At 36.5% G+C, this 22,112-nt stretch overlaps 1 protein-coding gene across 3 annotated transcripts in view; it reads left to right on the forward strand.

Moving 5' to 3' along the window:
• LOC121859114 (inhibitor of nuclear factor kappa-B kinase subunit alpha-like) overlaps positions 1-22,112 on the forward strand; it is a 47,921-nt gene that overhangs the window by 16,693 nt on the left and 9,116 nt on the right. For all 3 annotated transcript variants that reach the window (XM_042355810.1, XM_042355811.1, XM_042355812.1), the window contains 9 exons: positions 317-433; positions 796-925; positions 3,919-4,110; positions 6,445-6,659; positions 10,242-10,396; positions 12,064-12,244; positions 13,582-13,734; positions 15,635-15,779; positions 19,846-20,033. In XM_042355810.1, coding sequence (XP_042211744.1) covers positions 317-433; positions 796-925; positions 3,919-4,110; positions 6,445-6,659; positions 10,242-10,396; positions 12,064-12,244; positions 13,582-13,734; positions 15,635-15,779; positions 19,846-20,033 — 1,476 coding nt within the window. The remainder of the gene's footprint in view (positions 1-316; positions 434-795; positions 926-3,918; positions 4,111-6,444; positions 6,660-10,241; positions 10,397-12,063; positions 12,245-13,581; positions 13,735-15,634; positions 15,780-19,845; positions 20,034-22,112) is intronic.

Consider the following 22,112-nt stretch of genomic DNA (forward strand, 5'->3'; position numbering starts at 1 on the left):
TTCATTCCTGAGCAGTTGCTTCAGGTATATCCGGGATTCATGCCCCCATCATGTGTGACAAAGGACATTAAGTGTTTACCTTTTCTCTCAGTGATTTTATCCATTCATTTAAAGTTTTGTACTGGTGAGGACATTGATTTAGGTTGGTGCAAAGCTCTCAAGTCATTTAAGCTAAATAAAACTTTTTTGGCTTTAAATCTGATACATTTATTGTAAATGTGTTCATGTATATAATAAGAAATTGCTTGTATTCATTTCAGGTTTTGTTGCAACATGTTAGTATTTCAGAATATTTATTTAATGGTCCTTTTCTCAGGATGAAGCGAGTTCGAACAAAACAGTCTCATCATGTGTGTGTATACGAAAGCCGAAATGGGGAAGTTCAGTTTTCCTCTCATATGTTTCCTGAATCACACATCTCCTCCCCTCTAAGGTAAGTTTAAATTCAAATCATGTTTCTCACAGACTTGGAATCACTGAAAGTTTTGGCTCTTTACCCTGAACTTTCCACACAAATGCTCCTTGATTGTGAAGCTTCACTTCACATTCTTTTCATAACCTTTAGGCAGAAGTAACAGCAGATGGATTTATTAGTAACTCACTTTGGCAGTTTATTAGTACAGTATTCATGTTTCATTCGACTGCCTCCAAATGGTTAAACCACTATGCATGTACTGTATAATGAGCTTCTTATTTTAATTTGATACACTATATTATTATGCATTATAGTACAGTATACTGTTTTAAATTATACTAGTAATATTTTTTATTGTAATAGTACCACAATTATTTTAGAACACGGTTGGAGGAGTGGCTGCGAATAATGCTTGAGTGGGAACCTGCTCTACGAGGTCAAATACAGGATGAAGATGGCAGCAAGCAAGTTGTTGCATTTACCATGATAAATGACATTCTTAATAAAAAGGTAAACTAATTTAGAAATAGTGTACAAGTGTATATATGATAATGGTAAATGTATTATTGAAATATGAGTACAGTAGGCCCTGTTTTATCCATAATTATTAATCTAAGTTTCCAGACTTTATTTAGTTGATCTAGCCTGTTTTCTTGAAGTTTTCTCATCCATATTTTCGAAATTTTAAATTGTTAAAGATAGGATACTATAAGAATAGGGGTACAGTACAGTATTTAGACTATGATGAAAGGAAACAAGTTAAGGTGTTGAGTGTTTGAGGAGGGGGAGTCATGATGTGCAGGTTTTCCTCAGGACTTGTAAAAGATCACAATAATGCTCCTGAAGGCAAGATACACTAAAGGGTGGAAATTAAGATAATGGTGAAACTTTTCATGAATATGTATCATCACTAGATGAAGTGCAGAAAACATTAAATAATTCTTGTTTTGTTTTCAAAAATTAAGTTAACAGCTGAAGGGCAACGTTGCCCAAAGTACATCTCTTGTATCAAAATCAAATTTATGGCTCACTGACAAAGATCAAGTTCTCAGCTTAAGGTTAAAAGTCAAAAGCTTGTCCCATGAATAACTCTGTAGCATCATAGATATGTCGGCAAACTCTCACTATATGAAAAGGGGGAAACCAAACTTTACTGTGTTAAAGATGAAGGTCACAGCTAAAGGTAAGATATCATAATTTAGGGATGTAGTGTCTCGACTGTGACCACAGGTGGACTGTACTCTGTAAGAACGCAATTGTATAATGCAGCAGTAGGTTCGTGAAATCAGGACTGGCTTCCCTCAACATACACAGCAGCTTCCAATCGACAATCTCAGTTTTCAATGGACTTATGCAACGCTTTCATCGATGCTGGTGTTCCATTGCGGAAGGTGGAAAATAAATCTCTGAAGGGATTTCAATACACCAAGGAAAGTGTACCAAGTGAGGCTACATTAAGAAAGAATTATGTAAACCCTACCTTTGATAGTATCGTGCAGAAAATACGTGAAGTGAGTGACAAAAGAATTTGGATCTCCATTGACGAGACGAATGATGCTGTTGGAAGGTATGTTGCCAATGTGATTATTGGAACCATGGAGCTTGGACAGCATTCAAAAAGCTACCTACTGACATCTGAGGCATTTGCTAAAACAAACAGCTAAACCATCGCCCAGATGTTTATGAATGCCTTGTCTCTACTGTGGTCAGATGAAATCAAGCATGAAAGAGTGCTCCTGTTCCTCACAAATGCTGCTCCTTACATGAAAAAAGCAGCAAAAGTTCTGAAAGCTCTTTTCCCTGAAATGCTTCTTGCGACCTGCTTAGCACATGCACTCCACAGAATTGCATTGGAAGTATGCATTTTGTTCCATGATATTGATTTGTTGGCATCAAATGGAAAGAAGGTATTTCTCAAGGCTCCATCTCAAATTCAGGTGTTCAAGGAAATTGCACTCGATTTCTCACTACCACCTCTGCCTGTTCTGACAAGGTGGGGAACATGGATGATGGCTGCACTTTATTATGCAACAATTTTGACAAATTCAAAAAAAATTATGAATAGCTTTGATGGAGATGATGCTTCCTCAATTCGAGTTGTAAAGAATATCCTACAGAAAAAGACAATCCACAATGACCTGACATTCATTGCTACTTACTTTTTGAAGTTGCCAGATGCTATTTCATCACACGAGAAAAGGGGTGAAACACTTACAAGCTCTCTGAGAGTGGTTACTGATATTGTGGAGGAACTTTGTTGTATTCCAGGTGAGAAGGGTCATGCTGTACATGAAAAGTGTGAGAGTGTTCGCTGCCAACAAGACTTAGATAAAAAAAAAAAAACATAGCCAGGGTTTTGGGAGGAGAGTCAGTTGAAGTTGATGCAAGTCCCCACAATGTAGCCTGCTTCAAATATGCTCCCATCACCTCAGTTGAAGTTGAAAGATCTTTTTCTTGCTTCAAGGATATTCGCTCTGATAAGGGGCAAAGTTTCACTTTTGATAACCTGAAAAATATTCTTGTTATATCAGGCAATTAATAACTGAAATGAAGGTAATGTGGCTGTACCTACTTTTAGTTTGTGAGATTTTTTTGTTCACCTTTAAAGGAAAATAATAAAGAAAATGTATATGGTGTAGCCATACTACTGGTACATGTATTATTATGAAGAGAAAATTATGATGTGTGAGGTTAAAATACTTTTTTGTAGGGTATACACTCTACGTTTATTTCTTTTGAAGAATAATGGAAAAATTTAAAGTGCACAATATACAAAATAAAATGAAGGAATTCGTTGTACCTACTTTTAGTTTGTGAGAATTGTGGTACCCTGTACTGTTAAAGCTACCATACATGATATGTTTTTAGTTCCCCCTAAAAGAAAAAATATTTGGATAATGTATATTGTGTAACCATACTACTGGTGCTTTATTGGTATATGTTAACAAATAGGTATTTCTGTGAAAGGACATGATGTGGAGTGAAAATGTATTTACTTTTTTCTATCACATTCACACTACATTTGTTCATTTTTCCAGCTCAGAAGATTAATGGCAAAATTAGAAAGGCACAATGTACTGTACAAAGTAAAAGGTGTCCACTCCATTGTTAATCAAAAGGTTTAGATTTGTATTAAATTTTTGCATTTTATAAACAAAATGGTTGGTGCCTTTTTTTTTGTTTTATGCTGCCTATATTTGAATAGTTAAGTGCCTATTTGCCTGCCTTTTTTAAGGATTTTAATGCCATAACATCCGGGCTCTATTGATGTGTGTCAAAAATCTGCTGGAAGCTTTGTTTTAATATAAGTAAATAACTTCCAGCAAGTGGTTGATAGTGTTCTTTCACAGTCTGTAGACACTAGATCATAGCACAAAACGAGTATAAAATAAAAGAACTTACCCCTATAAATTTTGATAAGAAGGATATTAAGAGTTTGTCTTTGCTGGTATTAGAAGATATGAAGTACAGAAGCTTAAAACTGTTTTTTCTTCATTTTATAGATGATCAAAGTGTTTGTTGTGGATTTATGTCGCCTTCTGGAGTATGAGGTATCAGAAACGACATCTTTATCTGAGGTTCAGCAGTGGGTAGCTCGAGACAGTGGTGTGGCAGTAGAGGACCAGCGGCCACTGCTTCCCCGCGGCCAACCTCCTGACACAACCCGCCCAGCCATTCAATGCTGGGCTCCACCTGTAAGATATTTAATATTGTTTCATAATTCAGTACACTATAGTATTTTTCTCATTTCTACTTATATTATCAGTCTTAGTTTATTATTAACATATTATCCAGTTATGAAAGGTGGTTATTAACACAACATTTGGTGATGTATTCAGATTTAATTCACATGGACCACTTTTGTTGAATACCATACAGTAGAACTTCAAATATCTGAAGGTCTGAATAACTGAACTGTATAACTGTAGTTACCTTTATGGTATCATGCAGTACAGGTTGATCCTCTTTTATCTGGCATCCTTTGAACCAGAGCCATGCTGGATGAAAAAATTACCATTAACCCTCTGGTACTCATGGCCCTGGTCGAAAATTTCACCCCCTCTCAATCTTTCTACACAGGTCGCATCTGTAACAGGAACACTTCTTCCATTTTAGTAAACATTGAGTAGAGCGATCCAGACCCAAATTGCACCTTTAGAGATGCATCTGCCAGCCCACGAGGCTAGTTGGGAGGAACTTAGGTGGTTGTTAGGGGCAGTCCAGTGTTCCTGCATTTCTACTTGCAGGAAGAGTGCTCTCAGTGTGAGATGCGGCTAAGCGGGAGAGGTTATGCCAGCATGATAGTGCTTAACGATGCAATTTGAGTCAAAGACCACGAGAGGGTTAAATGCAGTAGACGGCTGATAATAAATGGTACATTAACCTAATTTACACTTTGCCTCAGTCAAAGTACAAACCTCATATCTGAGGGGTGGCGACTACAGTCTTCCACTCAAGACGTTTTCAGGCTGCTTCTACCAATCATCCAAAATTTTACGTCTCTGGGGACCCAGTTTTTAATTTCATTCATCCATCCCAAGCTCTGTCTTCCCATGGCCCTCGTACCCTCAACTTTGCCCATTACTATTTCTGTTATTATCCCCTCTTCCTTAATTATTTGACCAAAATAGCTAATTTATCTTTTACTATACATTTCAAGTATTTCTCTTGAAGTTTTTGCTAACCTTAATCCTTCTTTATTTGTTTTCCTGTCAGTGTAACTTATTCTTAACATTCACCTAAAACACCACATTTCAAAGACCTCTGACCTCTTATTGGTGTCTGCTGAAAGTGTCCACACTTCTGACCCATACAACAGTCCTGACCATATATAGTACAGCCTTTCAGCAGCCTTTTTCTCAAATTGAAGTTAATATCTTTAATAGGCCTTTAGATTATTAAATACTGTTTTTGCTTGACCTATTCTTAAGATTTCTTTTGCACATCGACCATCACAACTAATGTTACTTCCCTAATACACAAAAATTTTCCACTTGTTTAAGTTCCCTGTTGCCTACCATAATTTTTATTTCAGGATTTATTTCCAACTTGGAAATAACATTACATTCGTCTTTTCAGCATTAATTGATAGCCCATATTCTTCACCTTTTTCCACTAATCTGTTAACCATTTTTTTGTAATGCCTTTTCACTATCTGTGATAAGAGCAGTATCATCTGCATAGCGTTTATTTGATATTTCTTTACCATTAACTTTTATTACTTCATTGTTACTCACAGAAAAAAAATCATACCGTAATTCATACCCCTCAAATTCAAAATCACTCATAATTCATAATGCTTTGCTTTTCCAAAATAAAATTAAAACTGTTATAATCCTGTTGGTAAATTCTCAAAATATGAAACATTTCAAAATATTTTATATGTATACAGTACACTATTACAAAATGACCTGAAACTGTCTTGAATAAAGACGAAAGCTGAGGTGCTCCAGTGTTTTTCACTTACCGAATGTACAGTACAGTACAGTATACGTAACTGTAACCACTTTTTACATCTTAACACTGCTTTAACACTGTATTCTTGGTGGGTTGTGTCCTGATACTGTACAGTGATCTACAGAAGTTTGTAAAATCAACTTGATCACCAGTTTTCAGTGGATATTTAAGCTGCTTGACACAAATAATGGTGCACAGTGTGTCAAGGTGCTTTTACTCTAATGAGTCTGTCCATCCAGCCCAAAGGGCCAGAGAAATATATCATCTTTAGATGACTTTAATAATAGCTGTGATGATGATGATGATGGTGCCCTTATCGCAAGCATTTCTTCATTATGAGCATAGGATACTAATAATGTACAGGGCACACTTAGATTACGTAATGGTCATTTATGCAGCAGGTACAAAGCCCTTTATGTGTACTTAGGGTTCTAATACCTGGTAGGAGGTTTTATTTCATGAAATTGCATCTTTTTTGGAGTTTAAGTGATTAGGTTAAAGGACATACAATTAAATTATAATTAGTTGCATTTAATCCACAATTACTTTATTTTTATTTTTTTTAATTACAGGATGAAGATGAATGGCTGCTATACATCTTTGCAGAAGGCATGACTAGACCACAGGTGCCACCCCACTTTCCCCCTCTGGTGGAAGCAATGTTACGTGAGCCACGGGCAACTGTGGATTACCAAACTCAGCGTAGAATGTGGGCACATGCCATCTTCTTCCTTCATCGTGAGGCTCGGATCCTTACCCTCCTCACACAGGCTCAGAAAGTGTCCATGTTAGTACTGTATTCCAATTTTCTAAGCCTGATATAAAAGTTTTAAGATTGTTTTGCTGATGTAGAAATTTACTGAAGATGAGCCTTAAACTTTACTGCATTTTGTAAGTTTTTAAGCCCCTCCACAAGGATGTTAAGTACTGTACTGTACTTAGATTTGTGTAGTAAAGTACATATTTTATTCAGCCATAATTTGTGGACTTTAATTCTGCATTTGTTAGGTGCCTTTTTCTATTTAATGTCTGGTGTCCAGAATAAAGATCAATATTACACACACACACACACACACACACACACACACACACACACACACACACATATATTTCATGTAGATCCACAATGAAAATGTGGATAAAATAGATCTTGTTAAAATCGCACAGGGAAAAGGGAAACAATGGAACATCTGTATATTTTTCCTTCATTCTTATTACTGTAATTAAGGTGTGCACTATGATACTGTCCTGTCTTAAAAAGTTTCCCATTTTGGTTAACACCACCTTTAGTATCACCCATCAGTGCCATGCCCTCTACTAATTCCAATACACTACTGTTTCTTGGATGTTCATTTCTCACTTTTTGTGTCTCCTTCATCCCATCCCTACTTACCGTACCCTACCTGGTTTTGAATTACTGCATAGTCTTTTTACCATTCTTTTACTTTCCACTTAATCAGTGGGCCCTGATAATTATGTGCCAGTAAAAATTCTCCTGCCACCCACAGTTATATACCAGTTGTACTGTTTTGTCAGGGCTTAGTCACGCATTCTCTATTAAACCATAAACATTGTGTAGTGAAAGACCAAGAGTAAAATAACATTTGCAATAATTTGAATGCGGGAAAGAGTGATGAAATGTAGAAAATACAGATTTCTCTTTGGGTAATCCATCAAGACTACCACGAATACTTAAGGAATTCCCTTAACTAGACAAACTTCAGAACACTGTATTGGAGCTAAAGGGGTTTTATTTTTTATATCATGATATTTAACATATGATAAAACTTCTTTTATTACTCACTTTTGTGGACACATGAAGTATACAGTACAGTACACATAAAGTTATCCCTCATTTAGTGTTAATTCACTTAATTTTAATTCAGTTTAGCGCTAAATAAATTTTGTTAACCTTTCTCACTTAGCAATAGGTCAAAATTCTGTTTAGCAATAACCCGACTCACAGTGATGGGGGGAAAAACCAGGGATGAGGTGGACTGCAAGATGACATGTTGCCTTTGGTACAGTACATGTATTGAAACTATAAAAGTTGTGAAAAATATTACAATGTTCTAATGTGGCTTAGAAATAAAGAAAATATAATATAAAATTATAAAGTAAGAAAAAGGAAGAGCATGGGTGTGTGGGAAGTGAATGTATGTGTGGGCTCATGGAGGCAGTGGACTGTAATTTTTTTGCTGATTTGCCACCCAGTAACACTCAGAGCAGGCGAGGCTGAGCTGTGAGCTATGTAATGGTTATTATTCCCTTTTATTTTTTAAACTTATGATAATTATATATATATTGTTATGCATATTCTGTATGAAATATTGTGTCCATGTAACAAATTACAAGTTTAAAAATAACCATAACTATCTGACAAAGTTGGCTTGGAGTGGTGGAGAAAGGGCTAGGGGGATGTGGCCATATTTATGAGTCTGGTGTTTCTATTACAATTACAAAATGTAAAGTAATGGCCTGCATGGTAAGTCAAGTTAAGGCTAAAGCAAACTCACAGCTCCCTATACCTCCTTTACCAGTATTCATAAACAATACCACCTACCTCTGGTACTCCTGGCCATGGTCGGAAATCTCATCCCCTTGCAGAACCTCCGTCGGTAACAGGAACCGTTTTCTATTTTAATAAACATTGGGTAGAGTGATCCAGACCCAAATTGTACCCTTAGAGATGCATCTGCTAGCCATGAACTTAGGTGGTTGATAGGCTCGGTCCACTGTTCCTGTGTTTCTGCTTACTGGAGGGGTGCTCTCAGTGTGAGATACAGCTGAACAGAAGGGATTGCTCCAGCGCAGGAGTGCTTAGCAATGCAATTTGCCTCGAAAGACCACAAGTGGGTTAACAATTGTGGTATTTCAAACAACAGTTGTATACAGTTGAGATGAAAAATACAGCTAAAACCATGAACACACTCGGGATTCCCTGAAATTTATTTAGTGAGCCTGTCACTTGCCGTGCTTGGAGCCCACAGAATGACCAGACATCTCAGAGAAGATATTTTTTTCCCGGGCGCTATTCGTGGTTAAGATATTGGCATATATTTATTTAAATGATGCCTTCCTGCATTAAAAAGGCCGGGAAATCATATGGACCAACCAACCAACCCCCCCCATACAATGTATATATAGCATGCATGCAGACTTCCATATATACAAACAATACCTCACTAGTCGGGAATCGAACCCTGGACCTCTGCTGTTCACGCGCTGAGGTCCAGGGTTCGATTCCCGACAAGTGAGGTATTGTTTATATATATAATTAAGGTGTGCACTGCTATGATACTGTCCTGTCTTAAAAAGTTTCCTTTACCTGTATTGTAATTATGTGTGAGTGTGTAGACACACACACAAAATACATACAAATAAATAATAATTGGAAAATACAATCACAAATAATCAGAAACAAATTTATTAAAAATGTGACAGTCTACCCTCAAGTCTGTGTTTTATTACTTAATTAATAAAGCACGGACTTGAGGGTAGACTCACATTTTTAATAAATTTGTTTCTGATTATTTGTGAGAGTATCTTCCCAATATTATTTATTTGTAATGTGTTTTGTGTGTGTGTCTATACACACACACACACACACACACATTTATACAATACAGTACAGGTAAAAGAAATAATTGTCCTTAGGGCAAACACATAAAGGGAATATACATTTCTTTATACACAAGTAGAAATGTATTCCCCCCCGTCCACAAATGTTATTCACAGATTTGGCGATTCGCGGCCATTTTGAGAACCCAACCCCTGAGAATTTGGGGGCCCGCAGTACTGTATAGTGAATGAGGTTCTCTGCTCTTCATGCAATAACATAAAGAATTTAGGGTATGATAAGCAAGTCCAGGATGAAGGAGCTTACTATGAGTATGTACAGCTATCATTTACCCTAAATGACCCACAGAAATGAATGAATTTTAACCCCTCAAAAATACTTTGCATATATAGTTCAACCCCTTTACTTTTTTAATAAAAATTTGATCACAAAAACTCGAACTGCACTCGAGTATATACTGTATACTGTACACATCCACATCATTGATTTGATCTTACACTGCACAAGGCCATCCATGCCACATGCATTCTAGATCCTAGAACCTTACCTAATCAATTAACACTTTAAATGAAAAAAATTCATTTCCAGAAAGTTTATCATAAGTTTAATTATTTTACTTGAACTAATTTATTATGTACTTAAATAAGCCAATATGTGTTAATGTAATATGGCGGCTGATATAGACATTCGAATAACAGATTCTGTCTGAGTAATAACATCGCTGTAGCTTAATTAGTCCGACACTCGAGGGTCTTTCGTAAATGAATTAAATGTAACCATGCTTTGCAGGCTTCATCTAATGTCTGGCCATGCACAGCTGACAAAGACTGGCCAGAGAATGCTCAGTGATATTGCAAAGTTGCAGGCACGCCATCATCTGTTCATGGAGGCACTTAACACAGATCTTGATTACTATGAAGAACAGGCATCATCAGGACGACTGAGTAAGTTTTTATTTCATTGATCATAAGAATACAATAATACAGTAAAAAGTTAAAGGAAATGTTAGGGAAGGGTTGTTTCTCTTTCTGCAGGAATGGTTGATATGCATAAATAGGATTTAGATTGATTGGATAAGATGAGAGGTGAGTGTTTTAATAATGTCAAGATTATCAGCACTTGGGAACCTTGTGTCATTATTTGATGTAGGCAAATTTGAGTGTCATTGACTAAAGACTTTATAGAAGAGAATATATATTTGTTAACAGCATTGTGTGTATGTCCTCCTCATAAAGGACAATTAACCGGAGGGCAGTTCATTGTCATTAGGTGTTTGGGAGAAGAGTGGGAGTTGGATATTCATCATTGTGTTGAAGGGAACCAGTGGAATAAAGTACCATGTAGAACATTTTGGAATAAAGAGGCATGCAATGATGGCTTGACTTTCATCTGAACACTGGCAATTCAATTAACATTTAGAACAAGAAAATGAAAAGAAGGGTAGATTGGAGTGTTGCCTCGGAGAGAAGTGTGAGAGTTGTATTCTGTTTGGAGCAAGACAAAGCTTTTTTAAGGAAGATGGCGTGAGGATAGTCAAACTTTTTTTTTTTATGTAAGTTTATAAAAAAGAAAGAAGGATCAAATAGAAACAAACATATATATATTTTTTTAAGATTTTGAGAGAGATGCTTGGTCCATGGATTTTAATTTAGGAAGTAGAATAATGTTAAGAATGAGGCGTGGCTGAAACATAGCATGTACTGTATGTCAAACATGGTATTTTAGGTTTAACAGGATTAATTGTCAGAGTCAGCAATACCTCAGTGTGTGTTGAGAGGGTGATCAACAGTTAGTGTATAAGTGATGTTTAGGCTGTCTACATGGAATTGAGAGACCTTGCTAATCAGATTGCTTGACTATGACATACCCCCATGCTGCAGCTACTCAGATTTAGCCAGACTAATAGTTGCAATGAAATGTATATACAGTGGTTTGTTGTGAAAAAAAAATATGCTAGGGTAACCAAATGACCCTGTTAAGCTTTATGATAAAACTGAAATATGAATATTAATAAATATTTGATTTTATTGATTCATTTAATAAATGAAATGGGAAGTAGTAACATAGATATTACAGTATTTAACTTACCATTTTAAACCGATGTGTTCCAATTATTCTGGTTGACAGGGAGGTTACTACAGGCAGTCCTCGACTTACGACGGGGTTAGGGACCCAAATCCAGGTCGTAAGTCGAAAATGCGGAAATAATACATAAAAAATCTAAAATGGGTGTCTCTTTTCTTCTCAGCACCACAAAACTTTCACTTTTAAGCTTGCCAGCCATTTTAAAGGGAATTACAAACGAAAATTTTGTCAGTACACAGCGCAATCACTAACGTCGGGACTCGAAAATACGTAATTTGAAAAAAATTTGGTACTACTGCGTCGGTTGTATGTCTGGGTGGTAGTAAGTCGAGGAGTACCTGTATTTATTTATATACTGTATATAATTTTATAATTTTTTAGATTTTGTTGTGAATAATAAATGTCATAGTTAATTGGTTGAAAACAGTGTATGGATCACCAACTTATGTGTGGGAAACTGCTTGATTGATACATAACACTTAGGAAACAAGTAAGACTAATTTCTCTTTCCCCTGTTTTACCACAGCCTCGGAAAAACTGCATAGTGGATGGCGGGAGATGGGTGAAGTGACACTAAGACAGGTGCACGCTATGGTGGAACGAGTGCAGCAATTGGAGGGCTCCCTCACTGCTCTTAATACCCGTATTTTAGAGCTCCAATGCTCACCATTTGCCCGGGCACGAGCTAATGACTCCCTTGATACTGTGTAAGTTTCATAGCAGGGATATGACACACACACTTGTGGTTTTCTCTCCTTTATGTACTCTAGAAATCACCCGAGGAAGGAAAGGCTGGGACCTAGATCAGACATGACTAGTTATTATACATTGTAAATACAAAACAAGCATCAACTGTTGTCATAATCACATATTGGCACCACACAGTAGTAGGAACTAAACAGTACATAATAAACCCAACCCACCAGCATAACACAGGGAGGTGGCTGTTGGTGTCAACTCACAAAGCCAGTATTAGCCTTATTCTGGCTTACAAACTACCTCCATGAGTTCATCACATTCTTCACATAACACTTATTATGCTCAAACTATCAAACACACCCTAACAGAGCGGGAAATACGAGGGACACGCATGTTACTGGGCCCAGCTGATGCGCCTTCATAATGTAAACAAAGCCGTAGCGTCTCTTCCCCTGGGCTGGGTTGCATTGGCTGGTAGCAAATTCCATTTTGAATCCACAAAATATTTTTTTTTCCTCCTCAGGATTTAGGAAAATACATATCCACATCAAAAATATTCTAAATCACAAAATAGTTGTCTCTGGAGTTCCTCATACCACATATATATATATATATATATATATATATATATATATATATATATATATATATATATATATATATATATATATATATATATATATATATATATATATATATATATATATATATATATATATATATATATATATATATATATATATATATATATATATATATATATATATATATATATATATTATTGAAGATGTTATATTATTTATAATTAACCATTACACCAAAATAATGAATAAAAAAATAAAAAACAGGTCCAAGCTGGCCTACGTGGCAACATCTCAATCCCCCAGTAATGTGCCTCTCACCTGGTCACATACACAGTATCTTCCCTCCCAGTGTTCTTGACTTATGTTAGGTGTACAGGAAATTTGATTTTCCCTTTCTTAGGAAAATTTTATAATGTTGTCCATTTTTAAAAACCCTTATTTCTCCATCAGGGCAAATAGTCTACATAGAAAATTCCTGTCATTTATTGGTTAAGGAATTAATGAAAAGAACAAATTGTGTTGAGGAGAAAACTTGGGAGAGTCATGGGGGAATTGTTAGCCAATATTACGCTATGGGAAAGAAGCATAGACTCTGGATATAAGAAGTTACAGATTAAAAGTAGCAAATGTTGTGCACATGGCTCAAACTCCTTGATGATTTTAAACTTTCCAGCGTGCAAAATCTCCTGCCCATTACAGTTTCTTGAGATTTATTTCATCCACAATTGAACCTTAATGCTCATGGTGTTTCTACATTCCAGGCTTACAGCTGGAGAGGAACTCTACTGCAACATGCGTCGCCGTAGTAAAGAACAGCGGGCAACACCACATGACAACACAGATATGTGTAAGCTTCTGCTTCAGGCACTGAGAAAAAGAGACAGACTGCAGCAGGACTTGTACAAACATGTGGAGTGAGTATTTAGTGATAGGGATTAATATGTTTTTATGTACAAGGTCTGATCGAAAAGTATCCGACCTTTAGCAGGTGAAAAAAAAAAAAGCTTACTTACTGAGTTCAGACTTTAATCCCCTTCAAAGTAGGCCCCTTGGGACTCAACACACTTAGCTCAGTGGTCTTTCCATTGCTGAATGATATTTAGTGCCAAGAAAAGGTGTGTAAATCTTTCATGAAAGAAAAAGCTTTGTGAATACATGTGCAACCTAAGCCTGTGATTACACCCATCCTTCAACTCTTGCATACTCTACTCGGTGCATTAGCCACCACAAAGACAACCTTCAGCTCTTTATCACAGCTAAATCAAAGAGTAGTCTATATGCGTATCTTTATTTTTCCTGAAAGTTACGCATACAATACATGTTAAATATACCACAAATCATAGCAGAGGAGTTAATGGCCAGGAAGTAAGAAATCTAAGTAGGAAAAAAAGAGGTTTTGGGAAGACTTAAATATTTACATAGAAAGCTCTAAATGTGAGAGAATAATAGTGATAATGTAGGCAGTTTAACCCTTTGACATCAGTTACCACGTGGTCTGAGTTTTTATGTGTGCCATATATTTAACTTCCCACTTTCTATCTTATTCCTCCTGATGCTCTAAGAGTCTAAGGGTTTCCACTTCTCTTTGAGGACACAGTGTGTGTTTTATTATGTATATATTGTATATTTTATGACATGTTTTATTGTTATTCAAATGGTATACTGTATACCAATAACTGTTATTTATTTATTGTGTTCAGGATTCTGTATCAGAGACAATGAACCATAATTTTCGGCTGAAAATTTAATTATTGAGACTAGAAAAGTAATTATTGGCCCTAGAATATTCATTTTCCATGAAATTGGAGATTATTTTTATATCTACTGTATAGAATATTATTATCATCATTATTCTTGGAAATCACAAAATTTTGTTGTCTTGTTGGTCCACCCAGGGAACACATGAATAGTCTTAGGAGGTGGTAAAGATGTAATGCTACTGTAAATACATATTCCTATACCATATTCACCTCTTCCACTTCCATCACTCTTTTGTGTGCGAAATAATATATGATTTATATTATACAACACGGAACTCAAGTACTCCCCCAATCTTTCCCCCTCCCACCCCCGCACACACACACACTGTTACCAGATCGTAAGCTGATTCTACCTCTCTGTTCGTCTGGCTGGGTGTTCAACGTGGAAGAGTCCGCGACTGTACATCCACCTCGCCATTCTAATTTCAGCTCGCTCAAACCTCCATTTATCATCCTCTTCAACTGCACAAGTTTCACTGTCATATATCACACTTTTGTAGCCATTTGCATACATCTTTTCTTTTTCTCATGAAGAGAAGATCCTCTTGCCATCCATAAAGGCAGCAACTCCCTAAACTTCCTATTGCCACTTCTGACTCTTGCAACTGAGCTAGCTTTAGCACCACCTCCAGCACTGATCATGTCATCCAGGTTATTGGCAATAAATTTGAAGTACCTGGAATAACAGAAAGGGGAAGGGACTGATGTAGAAATAAGATAAGTTTGAATTTATAGTGAGAATAACATGGTTTTACAGAAAAGAATTATATAATTATACATGGAGACATGGCAGTAGAAAAGACACTGCTACAAAATGTAAATTGTGAGTAGTGTACACTGTACAGCGAATTGTGATTTTGTTCGGCTAAAACAGTGTCCATTTGAGGGTAGGTTGCAGTAATAGTGGGTATTTTTAGAATCCTTTACTAATACAGAAGATTGGTGACTAATTCACATTCTGTATTACCTTACTATCCTTCCAGTGCACATTTTGGTTCTCAAGCTGTTCCATCATCTCATACATTATTTTTTTTCATGTGTGACTTAATTTCAGAAAACAAAGTGACTGTTGCAGTGAAGTAGCAGCACTCTCATCTCCTCTAGAAACAGTGTTGCAGGATGCTGCAAGAACAGCACAGCATATATCATCTCTTCAAAAGCAACGTCAGAAGGATATATGGAAGATCATGGAAATTGCTGTAAGTTTTTCCTTACATCCAGAAAGGAATAGAGAATGAATTCGGGCAGTTGCATGTCAAAATTAGTCTCCACTCCTAGTTTTCTGGCAGAAGTTGCTTATTCTAGATCTACAAAAGTTTCACAATCAATTGGGGAATGTAAGTTTTCTTAAGAAATTGATCATATACGTTGGTCAATAGTACAGCTTCATGTATACTGTAGTGTAATTATCAATCATTTCCACACACAACTTAGGTGACAAGAGACAAAGCATCCAAATTCAAGGAAATGCAAGCCTCAAAATGCTGTATGTTCATAAAAGCCATCAACAACACTCATGCACTTGTAGAAATTCATGTAAGATATTTATTTTCCTTTTCTTATATCAGTGTCAAATGATAAGGCACTGTGATTAGAATGCAACTAGTATGTCTGGATGTGTGAGTGTGTTTATCTGTAGACCTAACTCTTGTTAAACCTTTCACCGCGGAAGGCTTCCCAAAGCTGAATCAAATCGCTGGGCAGTAGCTAGAATAAAATGGCAAATGCGTGAAATGCAGCAAAAGGATTAAGTACACAAGGTCCTCATTTAAATTCATATTTCTTGAAGCTACAGGTATAGGAATGTTCATTCAGGTAACACAATGGTTAGAATTGCATTTGAACAGTCAGTGTCCTTATGCAGTATAATCTTTCTAGAATGAAGAGGCAATCATGGTGAGATAAAGTAATAGCTTTTTAATCCTTTTTATCATTACTCTTATTATAATTTTCTATTATTTTGATGGCTAGTAATATAAAGAGTACTGAACACCTGTTGTGAAGTGAGGTGGCTGGGATCACATGGTTCCACCAGCCTAGCCCTCATCACAACAATACAGAATAACGACACTAGCTTTTGAGAAATACAGTATACAAGGTATAGTCCTAGTCCTACCTTGTAGCAAGACAACACCAACAAGTTTTGGTCGTGACTGCCACAACAACAGCTGACGCTATGAACAGTGTTACCATCTCTGAAACTGAATTCCCGGCAGTTACCAACTCATATGAGAGATAAGATAAAATAATATACGGATATACCAGTAAATGTGAGAAATACAGTAGTTAAAAATAATACCAATAAATAATAATAAAAAAAATTATAAAAAAAAAGTTTTTGTGATAAAGTCCAGAATGCCACGTGTAGCTTTATACCTATGTATGTACAGCTACTTCCCGACTTACGACCACCCAGACATGCAACCGCCTCAGTCGTACCAAAATTTTGTCACATTATGTATTTTCGAGTCTCAACGTCAGTGATTGCGCTGTGTACTGACAAAATTTTCGTTTATAATTCACTTTAAAATGGCTGGCAAGCTTAAAAGTGAGAGTTTTGTGGTGCTGAGAAGAAAAAGAGAAATCCATTTTAGATTTTCTATGTATTATTTAAGTTTTTCGACTTACTACCTGGATTTGGGTCCCTAACCCCGTCGTAAGTCGGGGAGCAGCTGTATATGCCTTGTATTAACTCGCCAGGCCAACATACTGGCAATTAAAACATCTAATAATTACTTAAATACGTAATATTAGGAGGACATGTCGCTACCTGGCATTTAATTGCAATTCTCAAAACCCCCTCCTGCACCCTTCAGCACACACATCACTACTGTCATCTCTTGCCCTAGAGCGAGCAGTAAACAAATGTCAACTTTTGGGGGGTGGAGATGGGTGGGATGTCGATGTCACATTCTGGACTTTCTCTCAAAAACTGGTTTTTAAGAAGAAAATAAAACGCTTTTTGTTCAATCCAAAATGCGATGTCTAGCTTTGATTACCCGAGCAGGAGAGGGAAGTAACATTGCGTATAAGGCTCCGCTAGCTTAGGTTCAGATAATAATTATAAACTTTTTGGGGAATATTTTCAATATTAGGAGCATTTACCCGAAGTAAAATTTTAATTTACATATCCCAATTAGGATACTCACTTTATTCTGATGAGGAAGAAGAAGGTCCTGGTTGTGGAGATGGACTAGGTGGGGGAGGGGACCCCAGTACCACCACATGTGAAGCATCTTTCAGAGATAGATGAAGATAGCTGTTTTGAAAGGTTTTTGAAGATTTCCAAAAGCCCACTTCTTTGATCTGACTGAGGCTCGTATGCTGCAGAAAGGCCTCAGACCCTGCATGTTTCCTGATATTATGTGCCCAAAATTTCTTGCCAGGGTCTGCTTGACTCACTAACTGAGATAAGTATTTTGTCATTTAACTAGGAGACAATTTCTTCCCATCCTGTGATGAGAATACATAGGGGCCTCGATTGGGGAATCTGGTTAACCATTCTTGAAGATTCTTAACTGGGCAAAATATATGAGGAACCCTTGTCTCATCTATTAGCCGTTTTATCCGGATAGGTTGAACTTGAAAATCCTCCCTTTCATTTTTTCTTAGAATCTCCGTAGGAAAAAGCGTGACATCTTCCTCAGAAAATACCAATAATGATGGATTATTGGAAATTGAAACCAGCTCTGATTCTCATACCTGTTGCTATTGCTAGAAGGAAGGCTGCTTTCTGGAGCAATCTGTCCTGGTTTGGATTTATATTGTAAATAGGCCCCATAAGAAATTTAGTAACTTGATCTAGAGACCAAGGTGGGATTCTTTTAGGCCGAGGTGGTCTCTGAATGAAAAAGGATGATCTCATCATTTGATAAATTCTGGGGTTTCACAAGTAATGTTAAAACCCCATGCCAGAGGGTCAACCAATGCTGATTTATACGATGCACACACAATCATTCATACAGAAGGTGAAAAAAAAAAATCAACATACGCTCAAAAACATAGGGAATAAACATTTCTTTGTGCGCGAAAGTTAGCACAGATCGTGGGAGGGGGGAGCTGTGTGGTGGATCTTGGGTGATTGCTGTTTCCTGTGTGTAGTGAAACGATTGGTAATGCAATAATTCTATTTTATTATTCTTAGTATTATTTTTATATATTCCTCACATTTACTGGTATAGTATACACACGACAATTCATGTGCGCATGCTGTGACATCACATAAGGGGAGGGAGAGTGTGACTGGCCACAGTTACAGCTCACTGCCTCAATACATACGTTCACTTCCCAAACATACATTTTTTTTTCTTTGATAGTAATATATTGTTTTTATTTCTAAGCCATATTAGAGTATTGCAATATTCTTATTTCTATTGATTTTTTCTCAAATGAGCAAAGGCAGGTGATAAATACGCTGAGTTAGTGAGAGAGCGAGACCCAAGCTTCAGGGGGGTCAGATACATAAAAGCTATGTAACGATAACCAACTTATACAAATGACTGTTTCATTAAGTGGAAGAGCTTTGTAGTCATTTGATATTGTAGTTTGTTCGCCATGATGTTTGCACTGGATCTAGTCTCAAAGGAAGATATGTCTTGCCAAACATTCTTGATAAAACTAACTCTGTTGATTCATTGTGGAAAGACTTATTTTGGTGAATTTTTTTAATCAGAACTCCATCTTTGATGAATATGTAAATGATGGTGCTCATCTTTCACTGATATTGTACATACTTTAAAAATTTATTTTGGGTCTTGTTGTGGAAGGGGAATGTCATAGCTACTACACTATACTTTGCTGTCACTCGTAATCAAGTATGACGATCATCCACCTTCATTGGTGAGTCATAGCACAACACATGTCACAGCAATAAGAAAGAAAGAGTGAAGGGAGGGGATCTCACCGCCATGCATTATGGTGGGAAAGGGCTTGAGAGAGTGAAAAATTTTACATTATACATGTTTATCATATTTCACATGAAATTAGTCCACCCTGTTTTTTAAGTACCCTGTACATTCTAACTAACTGAAGACTTCAATATATTGATGTGTTTGTTCCCCTTTGAATCGTGAATATTAATTTCTAGGAGCACATATTACACACCTAGCAAGAGGAAGATAATTAATGTGGGTAAATAGATGGATAATTTTTGTTTTATTTCTGTGTCAGTTGATGCATGTAGCAATAGAGGTAGAAGAGAAAAATATTTGTCCAGTATTCTGAAGCATGTGGTAATAGTATTCTAAGACTCGATAATTTTTTCAGATCAACCACAGTCGCAATGCTGCCACTACTGGTTTACCTCAACCCACCATACAACCTATTCCTAATGTGAAAAATTTGCCAAAGAAGCCACCGTTACCTGCAGCTCTTGTCTCTCTCACTTCATTGCTTGAGAAATCGGGAAAGGAATCTAATGCCATAATTGCAGAGAACCGTGCCTTGCGTTGTCAGTAAGTACTGTATTCCTTTTTGCTTGACATATGTAGGGCTTGGATAACTATGTGTTCAGCAACCCAAAAGTTGTACATTTCTTCTGGAGAATCAAATGTTAGTTACATTAAATATGATGCTCTAGCAATTTTCCAAAGTCAGGTGAAAGTTTTTCTTAGATAAAACCCAGAATATCTCACTCCTCACCTGCAACCACTTGGCTATAATTATGAGGTGCATGGTTAGCCCTTTAACACTTCCAGCAAACTTTATTCCCTTCCAAATGTAGAAAGAAGTGGAACTTACCCTTAACCATTAGCGTTGAGATCAAAACTTGATCCTATGACCAGATTAGCTTTACCCAAGGATTAGGAATCTCTAGGAAGAGCCAAAATCCTTTGACTTGCATAAGCTTAGTCAAGGAATCTTCATTTGGAGAAAATGATGAGACCAGTTGGTTCATAAGGTGCATGAACCTAAATGTGGAAGGGAGGAAAGCCAAGGCTAGGTCATGAATAACATGAAGAGTTCTAAGAAATTACATTTAGGGTTAGGACCCTGACAAGAGAGATTGTGCAGCAGGGAGAGATAACATCATGTAACCACAGCAAACTCACACAAGCCAAGCCTGATCTTAGTAGCCATAGTTCTGTAAATTGCTCATTTTGCCCAGTGAACCAGTGTCAAAGCATTATTACAAGTTCTTGGTCCAGTGGTTGCTTAGACAGTCTTGCCTCTTTTTTTGAAACTATTGCTGTATTTATGAGATAACTAATTCACCCTTCAGCTTTTTCATGGTCCTAGTATCAGGACTGCCTTAGATGGAGAGCCTAACTCATGGACACAACATTAACCTGGTAAAGAATCAGGGGAAGGGGCCTCATAAAGGATTGGCCTGACTTTAGGATGATGAAAGCTAGTTTATGAACCATGCTTCATGCTTATTTAGAGGGGGGATGATGAAGGAGGTAGCTAATGGAAATGAATCCTAACTAAGATAAAGGAGAGTCACAAATTTTTAGATCAGAAGAGCCTTATCCTAGAACTGGGATGAGTTTGGTCCAGAGCCATATGAAGCTAAAGCACTGAAACCTAGTGAACCAGTACCGGTAGTTGCTTAGAAAGCCAGTTTGGTGCAGTATCCGGTGCCCTAAAAATTTTGTAAAGAATGACGATAAAGTTAAATTAGTCAGGGGGTTAAACTCAAAATGCAACAGAGAGAAGATTCAGATCACGCCTAACTTAAATGTTTACTAATACAAACAGTAGAAATATAAAAATAAAATATAAGAAATCCGAGCTATGGTATGTACTGAAAAAATAAATATAATAACATTCACCGAAACCTGTTGAATACCCATTAAAGGATATAAATTATTTTATATGTATTGCAAATGAGAGAAGTTTATATACAATGTGTTACCTGATATTACATGAGAGATTGAGGAGAAATTACAATTTTTGCTCACAAACATAATGTTTATATCTTATTTCTATTTCTATTTATTCTTTAATTACTCTATTTCTTTCTATTTTTATTTTATTTGTTTACATGATTTCTCATACCTTATCTCTTATTCTTGTTCTTATTTACTTAAACAATTATGGAGGGTGTAGATAGGAGGTGAAAGTGAAGAAGAGAGTAGTAGAGGCACGGGGAGGGTCGCTTGTCCTTTCCCCTTGTAACCCAGTATATGTGCCTGGCTGTTGCCTCATTAACCACTTTGTTTTTATTTATTCATTATTATATTCTCGTGTGATCATATGATCAGCCTATTGTGGTTTATGTTTCATCATAAATAATATAACGTGCAGTATTAAATAATAGTACAAAGGATGATATATAATTTGACTTCAAAATAAAATGACAAGCTAAATCAGTGTTGGAGGACAAAGGGGGGCTGCTTAAACTTTACTGAAGTTTCACTTATACTATTTAGTTTCACTTATTTTTATCTATTCAGTTACACTAAAAGCTAGTATTTATTTCTTGGTTTAATCACTGTTGGAATTAAGGATGTGAGCTGTCAGATCGGGGGTTACCACCAATTCTGACTCGAGGTGTAGGGTCAGTGATGGTAGTATAGTGGCGCAAATTC

Source organism: Homarus americanus, unplaced genomic scaffold (assembly GCF_018991925.1).
Source record: "Homarus americanus isolate GMGI-L3 unplaced genomic scaffold, GMGI_Hamer_2.0 scaffold50924, whole genome shotgun sequence".
Classification (NCBI taxonomy): domain Eukaryota; kingdom Metazoa; phylum Arthropoda; class Malacostraca; order Decapoda; family Nephropidae; genus Homarus; species Homarus americanus.